Source organism: Bidens hawaiensis, unplaced genomic scaffold, assembly GCF_021521415.1.
Source record: "Bidens hawaiensis isolate Kalapana, Puna unplaced genomic scaffold, B.hawaiensis_p1.1 tig00016743_1, whole genome shotgun sequence".
In the NCBI taxonomy this organism is placed as follows: domain Eukaryota; kingdom Viridiplantae; phylum Streptophyta; class Magnoliopsida; order Asterales; family Asteraceae; genus Bidens; species Bidens hawaiensis.
This window is the reverse complement of record NW_027492533.1, coordinates 349337-367117: the sequence shown is the minus strand read 5'-3', so window position 1 is coordinate 367117 and position 17781 is coordinate 349337. Positions and strand designations below refer to the sequence as shown.

The following is a 17781-nucleotide window of genomic DNA, read 5'->3' as shown; positions in this document are numbered from 1 at the left end:
ACTAAATGAAAGTGACGGTCCTACCCGCACACTCATGATAGAGGAAACTGAACAACCCATTGACAACCACGCGTCGAAAGGTTAACTTATTTAAAACACTTAGAAAATTTCTAAGGAAAAGATGAGGAAAACCTCCACGCAGGTCAGATATAGGTAAAGTTTAGCCATCCTACTAAGTGAAAGTGACGGTCTTACCCGCACAATCACGAAAGAGGAAGCAAAACTTTAACCCATTATCTGCCACGTTGAGAAGTTAACTTATCCAAAGTACTCAAGAAATTCCTAAGTTAAACCAAAATATGCGTGAAACAAAACATATAAGGTTTACAAGGCAAGGCATTAACAAATAATTTATATTCCATCAAAGTTCAAATATTACAAGAATTGCTGGGTACATACCCGCACACAAGAATATAAATCTATACAAGTAAATCTATCCTAACAATGGGAAGGGATCTTCAGGTTCAAACTTCAGGACCACTCCCCCCAAACCCACTTGTACCCGCACCGTCAGTTGGCTGTGGCGGTTCAAGGAAGGTCTTTAGAATAGCTAGCCCATCATCAGCGGCAGCAACTTCGTTCACCTTCTCCACCACCGGATGCGGGAAGGCTGCATACTGGTTCACTGCTTGGTCGTAAGCAGCTTCAGTATCTACGTCATATAAAGGGAAGTTGGAAGGCGGGATGCCCTTCTCAACGAACCCTAGACCAAGCAGGAAGCCAGCCTTTTCCCCATCCTCATGAGAAGCGTTGAGGGCTGTGCTCATGGCATCGTCATAAGACGTCTCCGTGAAGATCCGATGCACAACCTACAAAACAGAAATATATCAAAAACTCTTCTAAGTGTAAGGAAAAGCGTAAAGAAAGCATGAAACTGCGCATACCTGTGTCAACGCTTCTCGAAGAAACCATTCCTTGGTAACCAGAGCCTCCTGGAGGGCAGCTTGAGCTTCATCACGGGCGCATTCGACTTCGTTCTTCGTAAGGTTGGCAAGCAACACGTCTTTAGCTGAAGCCTCTTCAACGCCCTTCAGCTTACGCTCAGTGCGATCAAGCATGCCCCTCTGGTCCAAGATCTCCTGGAGCTTCTTCGCGTCTTCCATGGCCAAGACATCATGAGCCTGCTGAAGCCTCTCAAGTTTGGCTTTAAGCTCCTCATTCTCAATGCGTAGAGGGTCAGCAACAACTTCAGCCTTGGTGGCCCTCTCAGTTGCGTTCCGTGCAGTTTCCTTAGCCAACCGAAGCTGTGCGTTAACAGCTTGGGCAGCCTTGGAACGGGCCTCAAGCCGGGCCTGAACGTCAACCTCGAGGGCCTTGAACGCCTTCTCCTTCTCCGCAGCAGTGGCGGAGAGTCCCTGTTCTCCTCCCAGATGGCCCGCGACTGAGCCATCTCTTGCATACGCGCAGCCTTTAACTTATCGTTTTCATGACAAAGCAGCTCGACGCGCGGCTGCATCCGGGCCAGGAGAATCCGAAGCTCATTGGTTAGCCTACCCTCCTAGTAGCTAGCCATTGCTTCCCCCAACGCACCACTGGGAGCTGCGTGGCGAGCCCAATCCACGCAGTCCACAGGCGTGCGAAGGGTTGTTCCTCGGCGGATGTTCCATCGTGGAACATACACTTCATTGGAATCCGACACTGCAAAAAAAACAAAAAGCAGTTAGGAAAAGATGATATAAAAAAAAAAAAACAGAGAGGCCAAAATAACCCTACGCACCTGTAGGGTCGACAACAGGCCGATAGCCGCCAAACCCATCACCTGAACCTAAGGGAAATCCATCCAAAAGGTCAGGGAGACGGGAAGGAGGCAAGGATTGGCTAGACGCCCCAACCCCGTACGTACCTGAAGGACCGGCGGTATTCGCCGGCGCCGGAGGAGGCATGGTGGAGGCCGTCGCGGTGGAAACCAACGGGGTGAACTCACCGGAGGTGAACTCACAACCGTGGCCGCGGCTGCGGAAGAGCCCGCAGAAGAAACCACCGCCGGCTCAGTGAAGGATTCCGTAAAAATGGCACTGACAGCCGACGGGGATGAGGTTACAAGTGGAACAGTTGCCTCAACCGGGTGAGCAACTGAACCAACACTTGAAGCAGGCGCAGCCGCCTGGATCATCGCCTCGGGTAGGTTGACCAAACCTACCGTCACGGGTTCAGAGGCGCTCCTCCCCGCTCCAACCTGGAATGCGGTTGCATCCACGCCTGCATGAAGACAAACATATTTAAATATAAAGGCAGAAAGATATGAAGTTAAAGTTATTAAGTTTACACTTACGAGTCCTCTTGAGCTTGAAGGTGCGAACAGGCGGGGACGAACCCGATGGAGCCGGCCTCTTCACGCCGGTCACCGTCGTCGTCCGGGGCTGCCCGGAGGTGACAGCCGTCTGAACCTCCGGAACAGTGGTCTCACCACCAGGGTGCCCCGCCGCCTCCTCACTTTCGGTCTCTGAGTCAGACCGATTCACCGGATCGGCAGTAGAGGCAACCTTCGCCTTGCCCTTCCCGCCGGCAGCCTTCTTCTTCCTCGCCAAGAAAGGACCATCTGCGGATTCCTCATCAGAAGATGACAAAATTAGAGGAATTCCCGCAGAGGTTTCAGCATTGACAGGGCAAGGGTTAAAAAGTTCTTTACCTGGCCGCCTGGCGCTCAGGATCTCGTGGCCTGGCGGGTAGACCTCCACGATTTATAATAGTTAGATTAAGGCTACGATTTTGTGCGTGTATACTAAAAGTATAATACTTGTAATTTTCTAGAACTCAGATTACGTACTTGAACTGTCTCCTTCAATAGCATGACCATCCATGGCTGCAGCTTCTGCCTTGGAGATGATTGCTTGTGGTTTACCAGGGGCTGGTTAGCAAATAAAATTAATCACCATGTTTGGTGTGAGAAATTCATATATCAGTCTTAAGAACCATCTTATAACATCACTTAACTTACGTTGTAAATACATAAGGGACAAAGTGAATAAGATATTGAAGAGAAATACAAAACCAAGAAGAGCACCAACACCAATCCAGTATGAGCTTTCTGAAGTAGGGACGTCCATATTCTTTAACACAGCAAATCCTAAATTTGTTGTATTGTCGGTACTCTATGAAAGAAAGTTAAAAACGAATATATTCTTATTTTGCAATAATTTATAAGATTTTAGTCTAAAGTTGTGGACATACTCTTTTACTAGTCCATCTAGAGTCAAGGAACTCATTGATGGTGATGCATTTGAACATATACGACAAGGGTGATAGCCAATAAGCCCATTCCCACGCATTTGGAATTTTGGTTTTAGGTAGAATGAAACCACCCAACATAAATACAAGCAGAAGCATCACGGCTCCACCTGTGTTGGCCATATTCATCGTCTTACAAACTCCTGCAATTAACCTAAACAATCCTGCTGCCAAATTTTGGATCACAAAAACCAATAGCAGATGCTTGAAGAACCTGAAGATGCAATATATTCCATTAGCATGCAGTACTGAAAAATGTACAAAAATAAAACAAAAACCGGTTACCTGCCGGCATCAGGGGCAAGATCAACACCCCAGTAGAGAATAACAGTCCATATAATACTTTCTATCATGGATATGGGAATTCGAAGTAAGAAAGTTGGCAATGTGAAAGCCCATGAAGGGTGGAACAAGAGGTCCCGTTGTTTGTAAACAACAGGAAGTCTCAGGATAGTGAATGGCACATCAACAAGCCCATTAAACATGTTAACAAGCATACTGTTTAAAAGGGCACCTATATAAATGGCCCCGTCTATTTCGTTTTTTTGGTGCATTGTGGTCCTGAGATACAAAGTTGTGCAAATAATTGATACAAAGATGATCTGTATAGTTCTAAAAGCATATATGGGAGCGTTTCTTTTCATCAGCAATATTTCTTTATCCCATGAAGCCTTAAGAAGATCGATTTTGGGCACCAAGTATTTCTTATACACTAAAGCAGCCTTGTGACTTTGATTCTTGTCAAATGGGACTGATAACTCACGTTGCAGCTTATCCCCTACATGAAAGCTCTTAAACCGCTGACTAAATTCACTCACGGAGATGTATGTGTATGACTTGTGTCTATCTGCCCAATATTGCTCTTGGTCCTTTTTAGATGTCACCTACCATCAACATTATAAAACAAGCAAATTTTTTATCTATATTAACATGTACTATGAAACAAATAAACAAATCAAGAAAATTTTAGTTTTTACCTCTTGTAAGAAGTCAGCAGTACCCTTTCTTTCTGGACATTTGAATCCGCAACTCTCGAAAAATTCAACGACGTGTTCTTGTGGGCCATGGTACAGGATCTGGCCCTCAGATAGTAGGATGATATCATCAAAAAGATCATAGGTCTCGGGGGCAGGTTGTAGTAGGGACATGAAGATTGTGGATTCTGTGAAGTGTGCTACTTGTTGCATGCATTTTACTATCTGAAATGTAGTGGAGCTGTCTAGACCTGTTGATATTTCATCCATAAACAGTGTTTTTGCTGGTCCAACTAGCATTTCTCCTGTTGTTAGACGCTTCTTTTGTCCTCCAGAGATACCTCGTCTCATTTGGTCTCCAACGAAGGTGTCACAACAGATGTCAAGCCCCAAAATCTGGTTTTAGGTGTAAAAAACATGTTATTATTTGATTTTGTAAAGGTTTCTATTGTAAACTAGCAAGATTACTCTTACTCTAAGAGTGTAGTAAGTGATCAAACTACTCTGATCTCCTTCAAGGGCAGTTGCCTTCATGAAAAGGTCAACCTCAGCTTCCGGAAAGATCCCTGCTTCCTTTTCTCTCCTTGCAAGCTCAGTTAACAATTCTGTAGTTCATTGTTTTAGTTATAAATCATTTGCCTTTGTTTCAACTTTAATATAAAGGTTCCATCCTGAAAATAAAGTTCGGTGAAGTAAAATATAGTTATACCTAAACGAGATCCAACTCCTTGGCATCTTGCTGAGAAATCTAAAGTTTCCTTAACGGTCATTTCTCCAACATGGATATCCATTTGGCTAATGTAAGCTGCAGTCTTTCGAGGTTCAAATTCATTAAGCATATGACCATTGTAAATTATCTCCCCATCAACTCTTAAATTAGGATCCAGCCTTCCCGCCAAAGCCAACAGAAGTGTTGTCTTACCTGAGGATGATGGCCCCAAAAGAAGTGTCATTCTGTAACATAACAAATCACAAGTAAAAAACTTATTTAAATCTTGAATAAAAAATTAAGATCGAGAAGAGTAGTTTGATGATCTTTAAGACTAAAACATACCTTCCTGGTTTGATAATCCCCGATGTATCTTTGAGAATGTGGAGTTTTGCTTTTTGACCGAAACTGATGCCAACAGCAGCTAGAACGAATTCAACAATATTTCTTGCAGAATTTATCAGCGTCGGAAGTGCTCTGTCTCCTACGTGACAATCAGCTTCTACGGACAAATTTTGTAAACGAACTTCAACTGTAGGAAGGGAGATTCCAACCCTGAAATTATTTAGTTCAATAATATTTTTATTAGTAACTAGATGTCTCTTGAACAATTCCAAGGCTTTAATTAAGAATGGATAATTGTAGACTTGTAGTTATTAATTGATATTGGAGTAGATGATCTTAACCCGTTTAAATTTTACATTTAATTCCTTTTAGTTGGGTTAATTAATGTTCATGTTATCTATTCGTCAGTTATTATTTGGAACTTCATAGGTATTAAAACTTTATGTTAAATAAAGATAATGAATGTTATGAATTATCAAGTTTTCTCTTTCTCTCTTTGTGAATCACCAGCATCATTTCGTGAAAGAGTTACGTTTGTTCAAAACCAAGGTAGCGACGGAGTCTATCCCGATCCTCGGGATTTCATGATCAAGTGGCTCCAACAGGAGATCCGACATCTTGAGTTCCAACCGAAGATGTGCAACAAGGAAACCGAGGCGAGTTCCATCGTTTGGGATGAAGGTGATGACAGAGAGGAACATCCTTCTGGCCATTCCCATCTAGTTCCTCGATCTGATACATGAAGATGAATCGAGTCGCGTTTAGAGATTACTAAACCGAAGAGACGACGATCATGAGAGGTTTGAACGGTTCTCCTATTTGTTATGCAAGTCAGATTGAACTGTTAGTATCGTTTCTAACTTCAGTTTTTTTCCTAAACATCGAATCTCCTAATCAATATGCCATTCGAAATAAGGAGATATAGGGGCAAGGTTATTTACAGCTTTTCATTTTTGATCCGATTGCAAGTCCTGAAAAAGAGCAAAGGAGCTTATCCTTTTTCTCGGGGTGTTAATGATCTTTTTAACGTCCTCAATACTTGAGGATGAGTCTTTTTCAAAGACAGGGGAAAAGGAAGCGAAGAGACCCAACAACCCAATAGACCTGGGCCATGTGAGCGTACCCAGAGCCGAGCAAGACGAACTATGGAGCTGAACTATTTAAGATGGTCAAATCTGAAAGATAAACAAGAAATGATCTAATGATTACTTTGACTCTCGTGGCTTTGGTCCTGAGGCAAAACTTTAAGGACAATTTTTTAAAAAACAGAGAGTAACTTTAGGATAGATTTTTATCAAAGAGTCAACGACAAAGAGTGTAGGGCTAATATTCTATATTATTATTAGGTTGTGTACGTCTTTCAGTTTGCTTATAGTCGGTTTATTACATACTCAGTATGTTTATTTTCTACGGTAAAAGCCCATTAGGTAAGCCCACTTGGGCTTATGAAATGAAAACCTATGAGAAATTGGGACCCTATAAAAGGGTCACTTTGACCCATTTCTCCTAACAACTTACTCAAAAATTTCATCTTTTTCTCTCTTTTGTGTTTGCAAAACTAAGATCCGAGTGTTGTTGGTGATTTTTGCTAACTAACAATACGGATTGATCTGAGTAATGTTGTGAGATCCATTATCTAGAACCTATAATTGGTATTAGAGCTTTCGGCTCAACTTTTTGTGGTTTTCAAGTTAATACTTTTCGGATTTTTATCTTAGTTTTTGTTAGATTTGAGGTTGTTTTTCGTGTTACTCACTACTTTTGGAGTACTTTACACCTTATATCTACTCGAAAATCATCATATCTGTGTGTTTTGGTGTTTTAAAGTTTTTATGTCCGATTCAGATTTGGTTGAAAAACTTAGATCTAGGCCGATATAGTGGTTTTTAGACTAAAGTCTTTTTTGAATTTATTGGTAATTTAGGTGCTATCGTTTAAAAAAAAAACATTGTAGCAAATCGAGTCGTGTTACTATAGCAGCTCAACTTGCGCGCACTGTAGCAAATCGAGGCCGTGTTACTATAGAAAAAAACTATAGCAATCAGGGAGTTACTGTTCATCCGAAAAAGTTTTTTTAATGTCGTTTGTTCAAGACGTGAGCTCAAGTGGTAAAGAAAATAAAAGTAAGAAAATCGAGTGTCCTCTCAAGGTACACACACATTTATGTTCTCAAATGTGCATTGATAAAGTTGAAAGTCATAGAACTCATAATGCCGCTTTAATTTGAGAAAACCTTGGCATTAAATATCAGAATGATGAATACATGAAAGTTGATAAGATATACACTACTAGAATTAAAACTCATCACGACATCATGACAAACTTGAATCTAAAGCTGTTCAGTCTAATTTACTAGTTGAGTTTCACAAAAAACAAATAGTTGAATTAAATGCTAAAATAGAGACCCCAAAATTATATCTTTTTCATAAAGGAAAATAAGTAGACAAGTTTGAAATGACATCAAATAAGTTAAATGGTATTATTGGGGAACAAATGGGCGTGAAACAAAAGACGGGTTTGGGATATGAACATGCTGCAATTCCACCACCTTTAGACGATAATTATATATACCTACCCCACTTTAGTTGCAACATCCCACCTGAAGACGAAATGATCTATGATATTTGTCATGTCCCAAAACCTAAGATATTTTGTTCCTGAGGTTCCAAAAACTGTTGATCCAATTCTTGTGTCTGTTAGTTCTAATAGTGATTCATCTTGTTCAGCAGGTTGTGTAGAAGAAAATGGGTCAGTGGAAAGTGACATAGGTTGTGGCACGAAAAGAGTGTCAAATTCACTTTTTGTTTCTAATGTAAATTTAAAATCATCATTTGCCAACTCTATCTATAATTTATAGACAACAAATATGTTTCCATGCAAAATACATTAAACTCGTTTTCGGATATTAATGTTGATTATGACAATGTTGATGTTGGCATTGTTCATGATACTTTGGATGAAAATATTGATGCTACTTTAGAAGTTGATTGTGAAATTGTGACTAATGGCTCTTTTATTGAAACATATGAAAATATGAATGAGTCTGTTAATGAACATACCAAGTTGTTCATCATCAAGTTGTAAGTCTGAGGATATTTAAGCAAAAACCAAAGTGTTTGAAAATGTTAATCAACCAAGTACTTCTAGCAAGTACATTCCACCTCATAATCGCCAAACATTTTCTCAAACAACTAATCATTTTAATCATCTTCAATATTGCAATTTAGTTGGTGGAAATTATTATGGATATGTGTGTTACGAAAATATTGACAGATATTATGCAAATGCTTTTGATGATATAGGTTCCAATTCAGACAAGAGATATGACAGTGGGTATCACTTCTCAAATCCATTTTCTTCTCCACAGTTCAGTCAGTCATACCATGCTGATAACTATTACGGTTATCCCAAGAGAAAGTGTTGTTTTGTTTGTGATCACTCTTCTCACCTTGTAAGACATTGCAAGCACTAGTTCAAGCAACAACTTGATATTCAAAGGCAGCTTAGTTAGTCCCCCAAAGGAGCTTTTAGTAGCCCAGATTCAAGGAATGATCAAGCTGATAATGAAGCCAGTAAAGTGGATGTGAGATCCAAAGTTAATAAAGGAAAACGCAAAAGGAACCCTATTTGGAAAACTAAGAAGGATAAAATCAAAAATGATCCTAAGACTGTAAAGTCTGAGGATTCACCAAAATCAGTTTTAAAACCAAGAAAAGTCCAAAATTGTCAAAACCAGGGAACAAGTTTTTTCTTAGATTTCTAAGGACTATTCTTCATCAAATGAGGCTTCAACAAGAAATAAGTTGTTTTCAGGAAATAAAATCTAGTTTAGTCAGTTTGTAGTTGACCTTCCTGAGATAAAAATGTCTTGGGAATCCATGTCTAATTAATCGGGTAGTGAATGCAGGGTCAATCAAGGAGTACTATCATTAGTATTCAGTACTATCTATTAGATAGCGGTTGCACCCGACATATGATGGAAGACGAACCTTTGCTATTTGACGCTAACCATTCAATGGCGGATTCGAGTCTTTTGTAAGCGACACGGGGGACAAACTTCAAGAATGGTAAATGTTTCATATGGTACTTTGTGCTTCAACAACGCCAACCGTGCTCATGTGGCTCAACCACAACTTGTCGAGCATTTCTCAAACTCATCTCGTCCAACTACTTCTCTCAAGTGATGGATCAAGCATCAGCTGTTGAGTTTCGGTTTGAATCTCTTCAACTTTGTTATATAATGTGATAATGCATGCTTAAGATAGTCCATCTGTCAATAACTTTTCTGACCTTTCCACTAAAGCCATAGATCATGCCCGATTTGAATTTCTGGTCGAATTGCTTGGCATGATCAATTTTGATTAAAACAACCGGTTATATCTTTTTGTATATAAAAATTCTTAAATATTTCTCAAATATATCACAATTCTAAAGGTTTAAAATGAATTTGGTTTAACTCACAAAAAAGAGTTTCCTTTTATTTTTAAGAAAAACAAAAATGAGTTAGGATTTAACTCACCAAAAAGATTTTTCTTTTAATTTTAAAATAAACAAAAATGAGTCAATTTGACTTGCCAAAAAGATTTTATCTTTTCTTTAAGAAAATCAAAAAATAGTTCAAAAAGAATGTTTTCCCGTTTAGATGGAGCTCCTGTTAGAAGGAGTCAGATAATTTAGAATTAGAAAATTTTAAGAAATTAATCCGACCTTCGAAAAATGATAAGATTAATGATCCTAGCACATGAAAATGGTAGATCAAAAACCAACAAGAACATTGCTTGATGTGTAGATAGGCTTGACAAATGAGTAAGTATCAAAGTGATATAAACTAAATTATCCGCTATACTAGTGGTATTACCTTTATGAAGCGGTTGCATGACTCCACTTAAAGTCATATCAATGAAGGTAAAAATGTTAATAGTCAGTCATGCACGAGCACGTTAGTGATTGGTCACCATAAAATTATTCTTTCTTTGTTATGAATATTGAAAATCAAAATGAAAAAGCAGATAACTGCAAAAGTTCTTAAATGTTTAATGTCAACAAAATGTTGATAGATAACAAACAAAAAAGAATCAAGAACCACTTAAGATGGGGCGGTAAGTCTGACAGTAGTAAGCCCTAAACATCTTAACTGAATGCATGTAAGTCCACGTACGTGCGTGGCGTGATTTCATGTTGCGATCTTTCTCATAAAAATATTTACAACTTATGTTTATTATTTACATTTTTCATCAAAAAAAAACAAAATATTATGTATATATTTTTGTAATTTTAAAATATATGAAAATGCCAAAAATATTTTAAGTTTTTATTGTGTTTGTACAAATTTTATTAAACCTTGTTTTATTCAAAATTATGTGTTTTGTTGTCAAGGTCGTTCATGTAAAGTTCGTTGGAAACCTGGGAGTTAAACAAATCATTTACAAGTTGAGGGACTGAAATTAGTATTTTATGAAAAGTCAAGATAAACTAAAATTTCAGAGGTATTTTGCAAACACTTCAACCATGGGCATGTTTTAAAAAAGAAAATTCTTCTTTGACCCTCGACAGGCTCTGTGAATGAATCTTATTTGTTCTAAGTTTTGTGTAGTTGTACATGGACAAGTACATTAAGATCAAGTCTTCTTGGATGCAGAAGTTGAAGTTGTAGATACTGAAGTGCTTAAAAGAAAACGAGAACATAAAAGTTGGTAGTTGAAACTAAAAATGAACTGATCGTGTCTGAAGATCGGTTGAAGGACAAAGGAAAGAAATCAATCGGCTCAAGAAAGTCAACAAAAGAAAACTAGATGTCGAGCCTCCTACGTCTGATGTTTCTAAAATTTGTTGTTACCGATCCTTCTCAGAAAATAAGATTGGAATTCAAGTCTACAAGACTGGAAAATAAAGAATTGTCCAAAATTCAATCTCGTTCAGCTCTTGGATCAAGACAAGTACTAAATTTCAAGAAATAAAGACGGAACTAAGAAATTGATGAAGGTTCCTCGACATACTCAATCCTTAAGCCACAGCTTGCAATAGATGTAGTTTCTTTGGGAGGGATGATTTGGACGCGACCCTCCTTGACCGTATTTTAGCACATTCATTAAAGACAGTAAAAAGCATCCCTTCTAGCCGTCACTTGTCATTTGCCCAGGCCTTATCTATTACATTGTGCAAGATGGTGTCTAGGCCATAGTCCATTGAAGCAAGGGTTAGACTTTTGATATTACCCCGTTACCGCATTACAAGTTGTCAAGCCTTCCAACCGACAGGAGCGTAGGTCAGTGAATAGGAAATCCTTACAATGCCATTCTATTCCGCAGGCCCTGACAACTTGGGCTGATGGAAGCGGATGTGTTGATCTTATATAATCTCTCTTTAATCAACTGATGGATATGGGCTCAAGAGCCGATGAGGCCTCATTCTCGAGCGATCATTCGAGGGAGGGCCTCAATGCTAAGCAATGTATTCGAAACGTTGAAGACGAACACCTATTGGTGACACTACCATGAAAGCGTTGCTTGATAAGCATCCCATCTTGCTCTCACCCGCATTGCCTGGGCCTTACTCTCGGAGGTCCCTTTGGTTGTGGAAGTTGAAAGGGTTCTAGGGTGTATAAATCATTCCCTAAAGGAACTTCTTGTGGGAGAGATGGGCTGAGGGCCCAGCATATTTTGGATGCCCTATGTGGGGAAGGATCCGTGGCTGCCATGGGGTTGTTTAAAGTTATCACTTAGGTAGTTCACCTGTGGTTAGGGGGAGATGCCCTGTTGCCGAAGTTTGTGGCTTCAGCCCCCTAATGCCACTGCTTAAGCCCTACAATGGGGTTAGGCCTATTGCTGTCAGCGCGATTTAGAGAAGGCTTGTATCCAAAGTGGCTATGAGGAGCGTTGGGAAAGAGATAACAAAATACCTTGGTGATTTTCAATTCGGGGTAGGGATCCCGAGTGGAGCGGAGGCGGTGCTTCATAGCGCGAATAGATTTCTCAATATGTTCCACTCTGATGGGTCGTTGGTTTTGCTTACAATAGATTTTTCTAATGCCTTCAACCTAGTGGATAGGACCACACTCCTACAGGAGGTACGTGCCAGATGCCAATCTCTTTCGCTATGGCTAATTTTCTTTACTGGAAACCGGCTAGGCTATATGTAAGGAATGATTGTATTCAGTCAACTATCAGGGTTCAACAAGGCGATCCTTTAGGATCCCTTCTCTTTTCATTAGCTTTGCACCCCCTCATTCATCATTTATGGGATAGTTGTAAGTTACTTTTCCATGCATGGTACTTAGATGATGGCACGATTATAGGAGACACCATTGAAGTGGCTAAAGCCTTGGATATTATTAGATAAGTTTGGGGCTTGAGCTTAATATTAAAAAGACTGAAGTATTTTGGCCGTCGTGCAATGGGGAAAAGGAAAAAGTAGGCTTATTTCCTATTGGGATTGGGAGACCAGAGTTAGGGGTAAAACTCCTTGGAGGTGCGGTTAGCCGGGACGCTGGTTTTATCAGTAGTTTTGGCCGTTACCAGAGCTTCAAGAGTAGTTGACCTAATGAGATGTCTTACTTGCCTACATGACCCTCAATGTTAGCTTATCTTGCTTCACTCTTGTATGGGGGTGGCTAAGTTGTTGTTCGAACTCCGAACATGCCAGCCTATGTTTGTTAAGGAAGTTGTCTCTGTTTTTGACAAAGGGCTTTGAGCGGTGATTGAGGATATTGTAGTATATGGGGGGTACTCTTTTTAGGGATTTTCATTGAAGACTAGCCTTTCTTCCTATCTGTTCTGGTGGTTTAGGGTTATATTCAGCTGAGGATGTTTCCACCTATGCTTTCGTAGCCTCGAGAGCACCAATCTTGGAAGTTACAAGACCACATTTTGCATGATTGTGGTGTTGATGAGTTAGATTCTGATTTTGGGTGTGCGTTGGATTGTTTGCATAACTCTATTCCCGATCTTAATCTTGGCGGGTTTGCTAATAAGGACACCCCCCCCCCCTCCCTAGCCCAAAATGCTTTGGCGAGTTCTCTTTATAGTAAAACCGTCCAAAGTATGGGAGAAAAGTTTGGTCTGTCCTCTCATCGGAGAGCGGTATTAGAATGTCTTAAGGCTCCTCATGCTCAAGACTTTTTGACTGTCACCCCCATCGAAGGGGTAGGCCAGCACATGTTAGCAGTGAAGTACCGGGCCATTCTTAAATATCGTTTAATGATCCTATGTTCCTAGTTTATGAGCCATGCCCGGTCTGCCGTAAAGTTTGTTTGAATAATTTTAGTGAACATGCGGTTCATTGCAAAGAACTCCTGGGGTTTAAATATAGACATGATTTGGTCTAGGATGTATTTTCTGATGTGTTAAAACTGGCAGGAATTTTGACAAAAAAAAGAGGCACATGTGAATTTCTTATCGGATCCGCGTGAAGGAAGGTCTACTCTCCGACCATCGGACATTCTTGTGTTTGGATGGGCAGGGGGAAGCATGCTTGTGTGGACCTTACTTGGGTGTCCCCTATTGTCGGGCTTAGGGACACGGGGTTTGTTGTTGGGCGGGTCGTGTTAAAGGCAGAAGCAGAAAAATTGCTTAGCACGAGAAGGCGTATGTTGAGAATCAACACGCCTTCATTCCTTTTGCTTTCGATGCATTTGGTTCTTTTGCCCCGATGCTGCTACATTTTTAAAAAAACGTTCAGCTGGTCGTGCAAAGTAACTCAACAACGCCGAAGAACGATAACTTTGTTTTCACTAGAATCGGTTTTGCTATTCAAAAGAGGGTAGCGTCGCAGCTTGTTGCCCGCTTACCTGCCTCTCTATTGTAATTGGATCCTTTTATTTGTCAATAAACATTAAAATAATAAAAAATATTCTATATTATTATTAGGATTGTGTATGTCTTTAAGTTTGCTTATAGTCGGTTTATTGCGTACTCAGAATGTTTGTTTTGTATGGTAAAAGTACATTGGGTAAGCCCACTTGGGCCTATGAAATAAAAACCTATGGGAAATGGGGACCATATAAAAGGGTCACTTTTATCCATTTCTCCTAACAACTTCTTTAAAAGCATCATCTTTTTCTCTCCTTTTGTGTTTGCAAAACTAAAATTTGACATCCGAGTGTTGTTGGTGATTTATGCTAACTAACAACACGGATTAGTCCGAGTAAAATTGTGAGATCCATTATCTATAACCTACAGAGAGTAATGTGAAAGCATCTTATAAATTTTAAGTTTAAATTTAAATTTAATTCCTTTTATCTTGTTGAGTTATTTTATGTTCTTGTTTATTTTTGTTTTAATTTATATCTATGTGTTAGTAATTATTCTAGAACTCTAAGAGTATATTACAGTTTTACGTGAAATAAAGATATTGAATTTTATAATTTAACGAGTTTTGTGTTTCTTCTTTATGACATGATTTCGATTTTAACTCACCTTCATCATTCGTTTCAAGAAAAAAAAAAGTCACCATAAACAGCTTTCTTTCAGTCTTGGTCACTTAAAACTTTTGAGTTGAGCAGCAGCCTAATTAGTTAGAGATGATAGAGAACTTTATGAAATTGTATTTTGTTCATCTTTATCTTAAATACAACTCAATACTTATTTACATGAAAACTTACTTGTCAACCCGATCTCTGAACTTTCTCAAAAAAATTTCGTTATCTTCTTCTACAACTTTAAAAATCTTATCGATAAAGCCTTGTTGAGCCTTTGGATCGAGATTTCGCACATCTAACAACATTTGTTCGGTAGTCATATGCGGTTGATCAGCGGCAATATAAGAGTTGAAGATGGTGGTTCGTAACCGGTTATAGGTAGGTAGTTTCTCCAAAGCAGCCCACCGTAAGGCCTCTTCGTCTTCCATTGAGTGACGGCTACGTTGCCCATCACGGCTAGCACCACCTCCAGGAGCAAACACATCTTCAATTCGCCAACTCCCGGAGGCTTTGCTAAGACCTCTACTTATGCTTCTCCCCAAAGACTCCATTTTAAAAACTTCAATGTGTCAATCCCCTTGGGGTTATCTCTTGCTTAAATAAACATTTGGGCTGTTGAAGTCGGACCGCCTTCCGTATGTTGTCAAATGCGTAATCGTTGTGTATATTTTTAAATGAGTAATCGTTGGGTAAGTTCTGGTTTTTATTATGGTTTCATGGTGCATGTGTGGAGATGCTAGCTAAAAACAAGTTTATTAATATTAGATGCATGCAAACTGATCTTTAGACCACTTTTAAGATGTCTGAATTGTTGGAATTTTTAATTCCCCATGAATGATTTTAAGTTGTGATAAATTAATATCCTCATGGGTGATATTTTAAATTTTTTCCTAATAAGTACACATTATACAGTCTTTATTAAAAACAGTCCACATGTTAAAAAAAAAAAAATAGAGTGAAAAGAAAAAAAATATAATTTATTTAAGACCGTAATTCAAAATTTAATTTTCATTTCCCATCCTCCATTGTGTTGGTCGTAATGATCACTTCTTTTGTCTAAGGTTCCAGGCCGTCTCCACATGCTACAATAATATGTTCACTAATAATTTAAACGAACACGGGACGACTTAAAGAACGGCAAGAACTCTTCAATTCCATTTCTAGACAAAAAGTAATCACATACCAATTTTGTCTAATGTTATGAAAATGTTACCAACCGCTTGCTCAGAGAAGAGAAACACATAAAAATGAAATGCATATATATGAGTACACATGGGAAAAGTTTCAAGTTAGCGGCCTGCGTTTGTTTATATAAACGTAGCACAAGACACACCAGTGATGAAGTGTTTAAATACCAAGACCACCCATTCCAAAAGAGCGCAAACAAAAAGTTATACTCGATAATAACTCCTCTCACAAGCCACACCCAATTAAATGATGTTTCTTTTGAGCTTAATGAAAAATGCCATTAGGCCTTTAATGTGTTGAAGGAACAACGGGTAGAAGCCCAATCTTGCAATCACCTTACTGGACAAAAGCTTTTGAAATAATGTGTGATTGGAGTGATTATGCAATCGGGGGTTGTATTTGGTCAAAGAATACATAAGAAACTAGTAGTTATCTACAACGCAAGCAAGACCCTCTCTGATGAAAAGTTAAACTATACAACTACAGAGGAGTTGCTTTTTGCCTATGCTTTAGACAAATTTCGGTCATACACTTAGGGAAGTAAAGTAGTTGTGTATACTGGTCACAGTGCAGTGCGTTATTTGATGGATAAGAAGGATGCCAAACAGAGGCGATGGATCCTACTACTACGGGAGTTTAATTTAGAGACCAGGAACAAGAAACAAAGATAGATGGACTCTGCGGCAACATTGCCGATGTTAAAAGTATCGCAAGTTTGAATGAGCGTTTCAATGTGATTAGACGGGTCCTAATGTGCTGGCCCATGAAACTGGATGGAACTTCGGATCAGTTGGAGTACGTGGAAAGGAATCAACCAATTCTCATTTGCGGCTCCCTAAGCGGCAGGTATAGTGATGCTAGATCTGATGGTGGTGAACTGCTTTCGTAGTCAGCGACTATTAGGGCTGGCAATTTATACACGAGACACAAATACACGACACGTACCTACACGACTTTAACAGGTAACGGTAAGGCCTTAACAGGTTTCGTGTACTAAACAGGTAGACACGAATTTGCCTGTTAATTTTCGTGTCTAAACACGTAAAATACCTGTTTACCTGTAAGTACCTGGTTAGATTTTTATAATTAAATATATATATATATAATATTATAATTATAAACTATTATTATCCATTTATCCCCAAACCCTAACTCCCCTTTCCACTTTCACTTTTCCACTTTCACGTTTCCAAACCCTAACTCACTTCTCCATCGCCGCCACCACTTCTCCGGCCAAACCTCTCTTTGCCCACCGCCCTTCTCTGGTGATTCCTCTGCCACCACTTCTCAGCCGGCACCACTTCCTCACAGGACTTTCTCAGTTTCTCCTCTCCGTTGTCAGAGCCGCCGCCGCCCGCCGATGCTTCCTTCTACTTAGTAATGTTGCTTGATAAAACTATATGAATATGCCCAATTGTCCATATGAATAATATGAGTAATTGACTATACTTATTTTGTGTGTAGGTTTGATTGTTTGCTTGCTTGGAATTGAAGATTTGAGAAGAAAGACCAAGTTGTTTGATTAGAATTCGGATGCTTTATTTTAAGACTTTTATGAACTTTCAACGACTTTTGTTTGCTTGTTATTGTTTGCTTCTGTGGTTTTTTGTCTTAAAAAAGGATCATGGATTTATGTTTTATTTTAAGACTTTTATGAACTTTTGACGACTTTTATTTCCCTAAACAGGTTGTCAAATTTGTGTTACTAAACAACTCTTATCGTGTATTACAGGTATTAACAGGTTCGTGTTCGTGTTTAGGATACAGGTACACGAAAAGTTTTCGTGTCGTGTACAGGTATACCCATTTCGTGTTCGTGTCTTATCGTGTTCGTGTCTTATCGTGTACGGGTATACACGATATGCCAGCCCTAGCGACTATTCTCCTATCCGGCTGGTCTCCCATATCCCTAACGGAACTAA

General features: G+C 39.3%; 1 protein-coding gene across 1 annotated transcript; it reads right to left on the bottom strand.

The window, feature by feature from the left end:
- Nucleotides 1-2945: 2945 nt before the first annotated feature.
- On the bottom strand, nucleotides 2946-15342 carry LOC143551892 (ABC transporter G family member 35-like). Its single transcript, XM_077042234.1, has 7 exons — nucleotides 14855-15342; nucleotides 5257-5466; nucleotides 4912-5156; nucleotides 4677-4807; nucleotides 4206-4598; nucleotides 3172-4112; nucleotides 2946-3092 (listed from the first exon to the last, which is right to left on the bottom strand). The coding sequence occupies exons 1-6, from the start codon at nucleotides 15220-15222 to the stop codon at nucleotides 3510-3512; spliced, it is 1950 nt and encodes a 649-aa protein (XP_076898349.1). The 5' UTR covers nucleotides 15223-15342; the 3' UTR covers nucleotides 2946-3092; nucleotides 3172-3509.
- Nucleotides 15343-17781: the final 2439 nt, after the last annotated feature.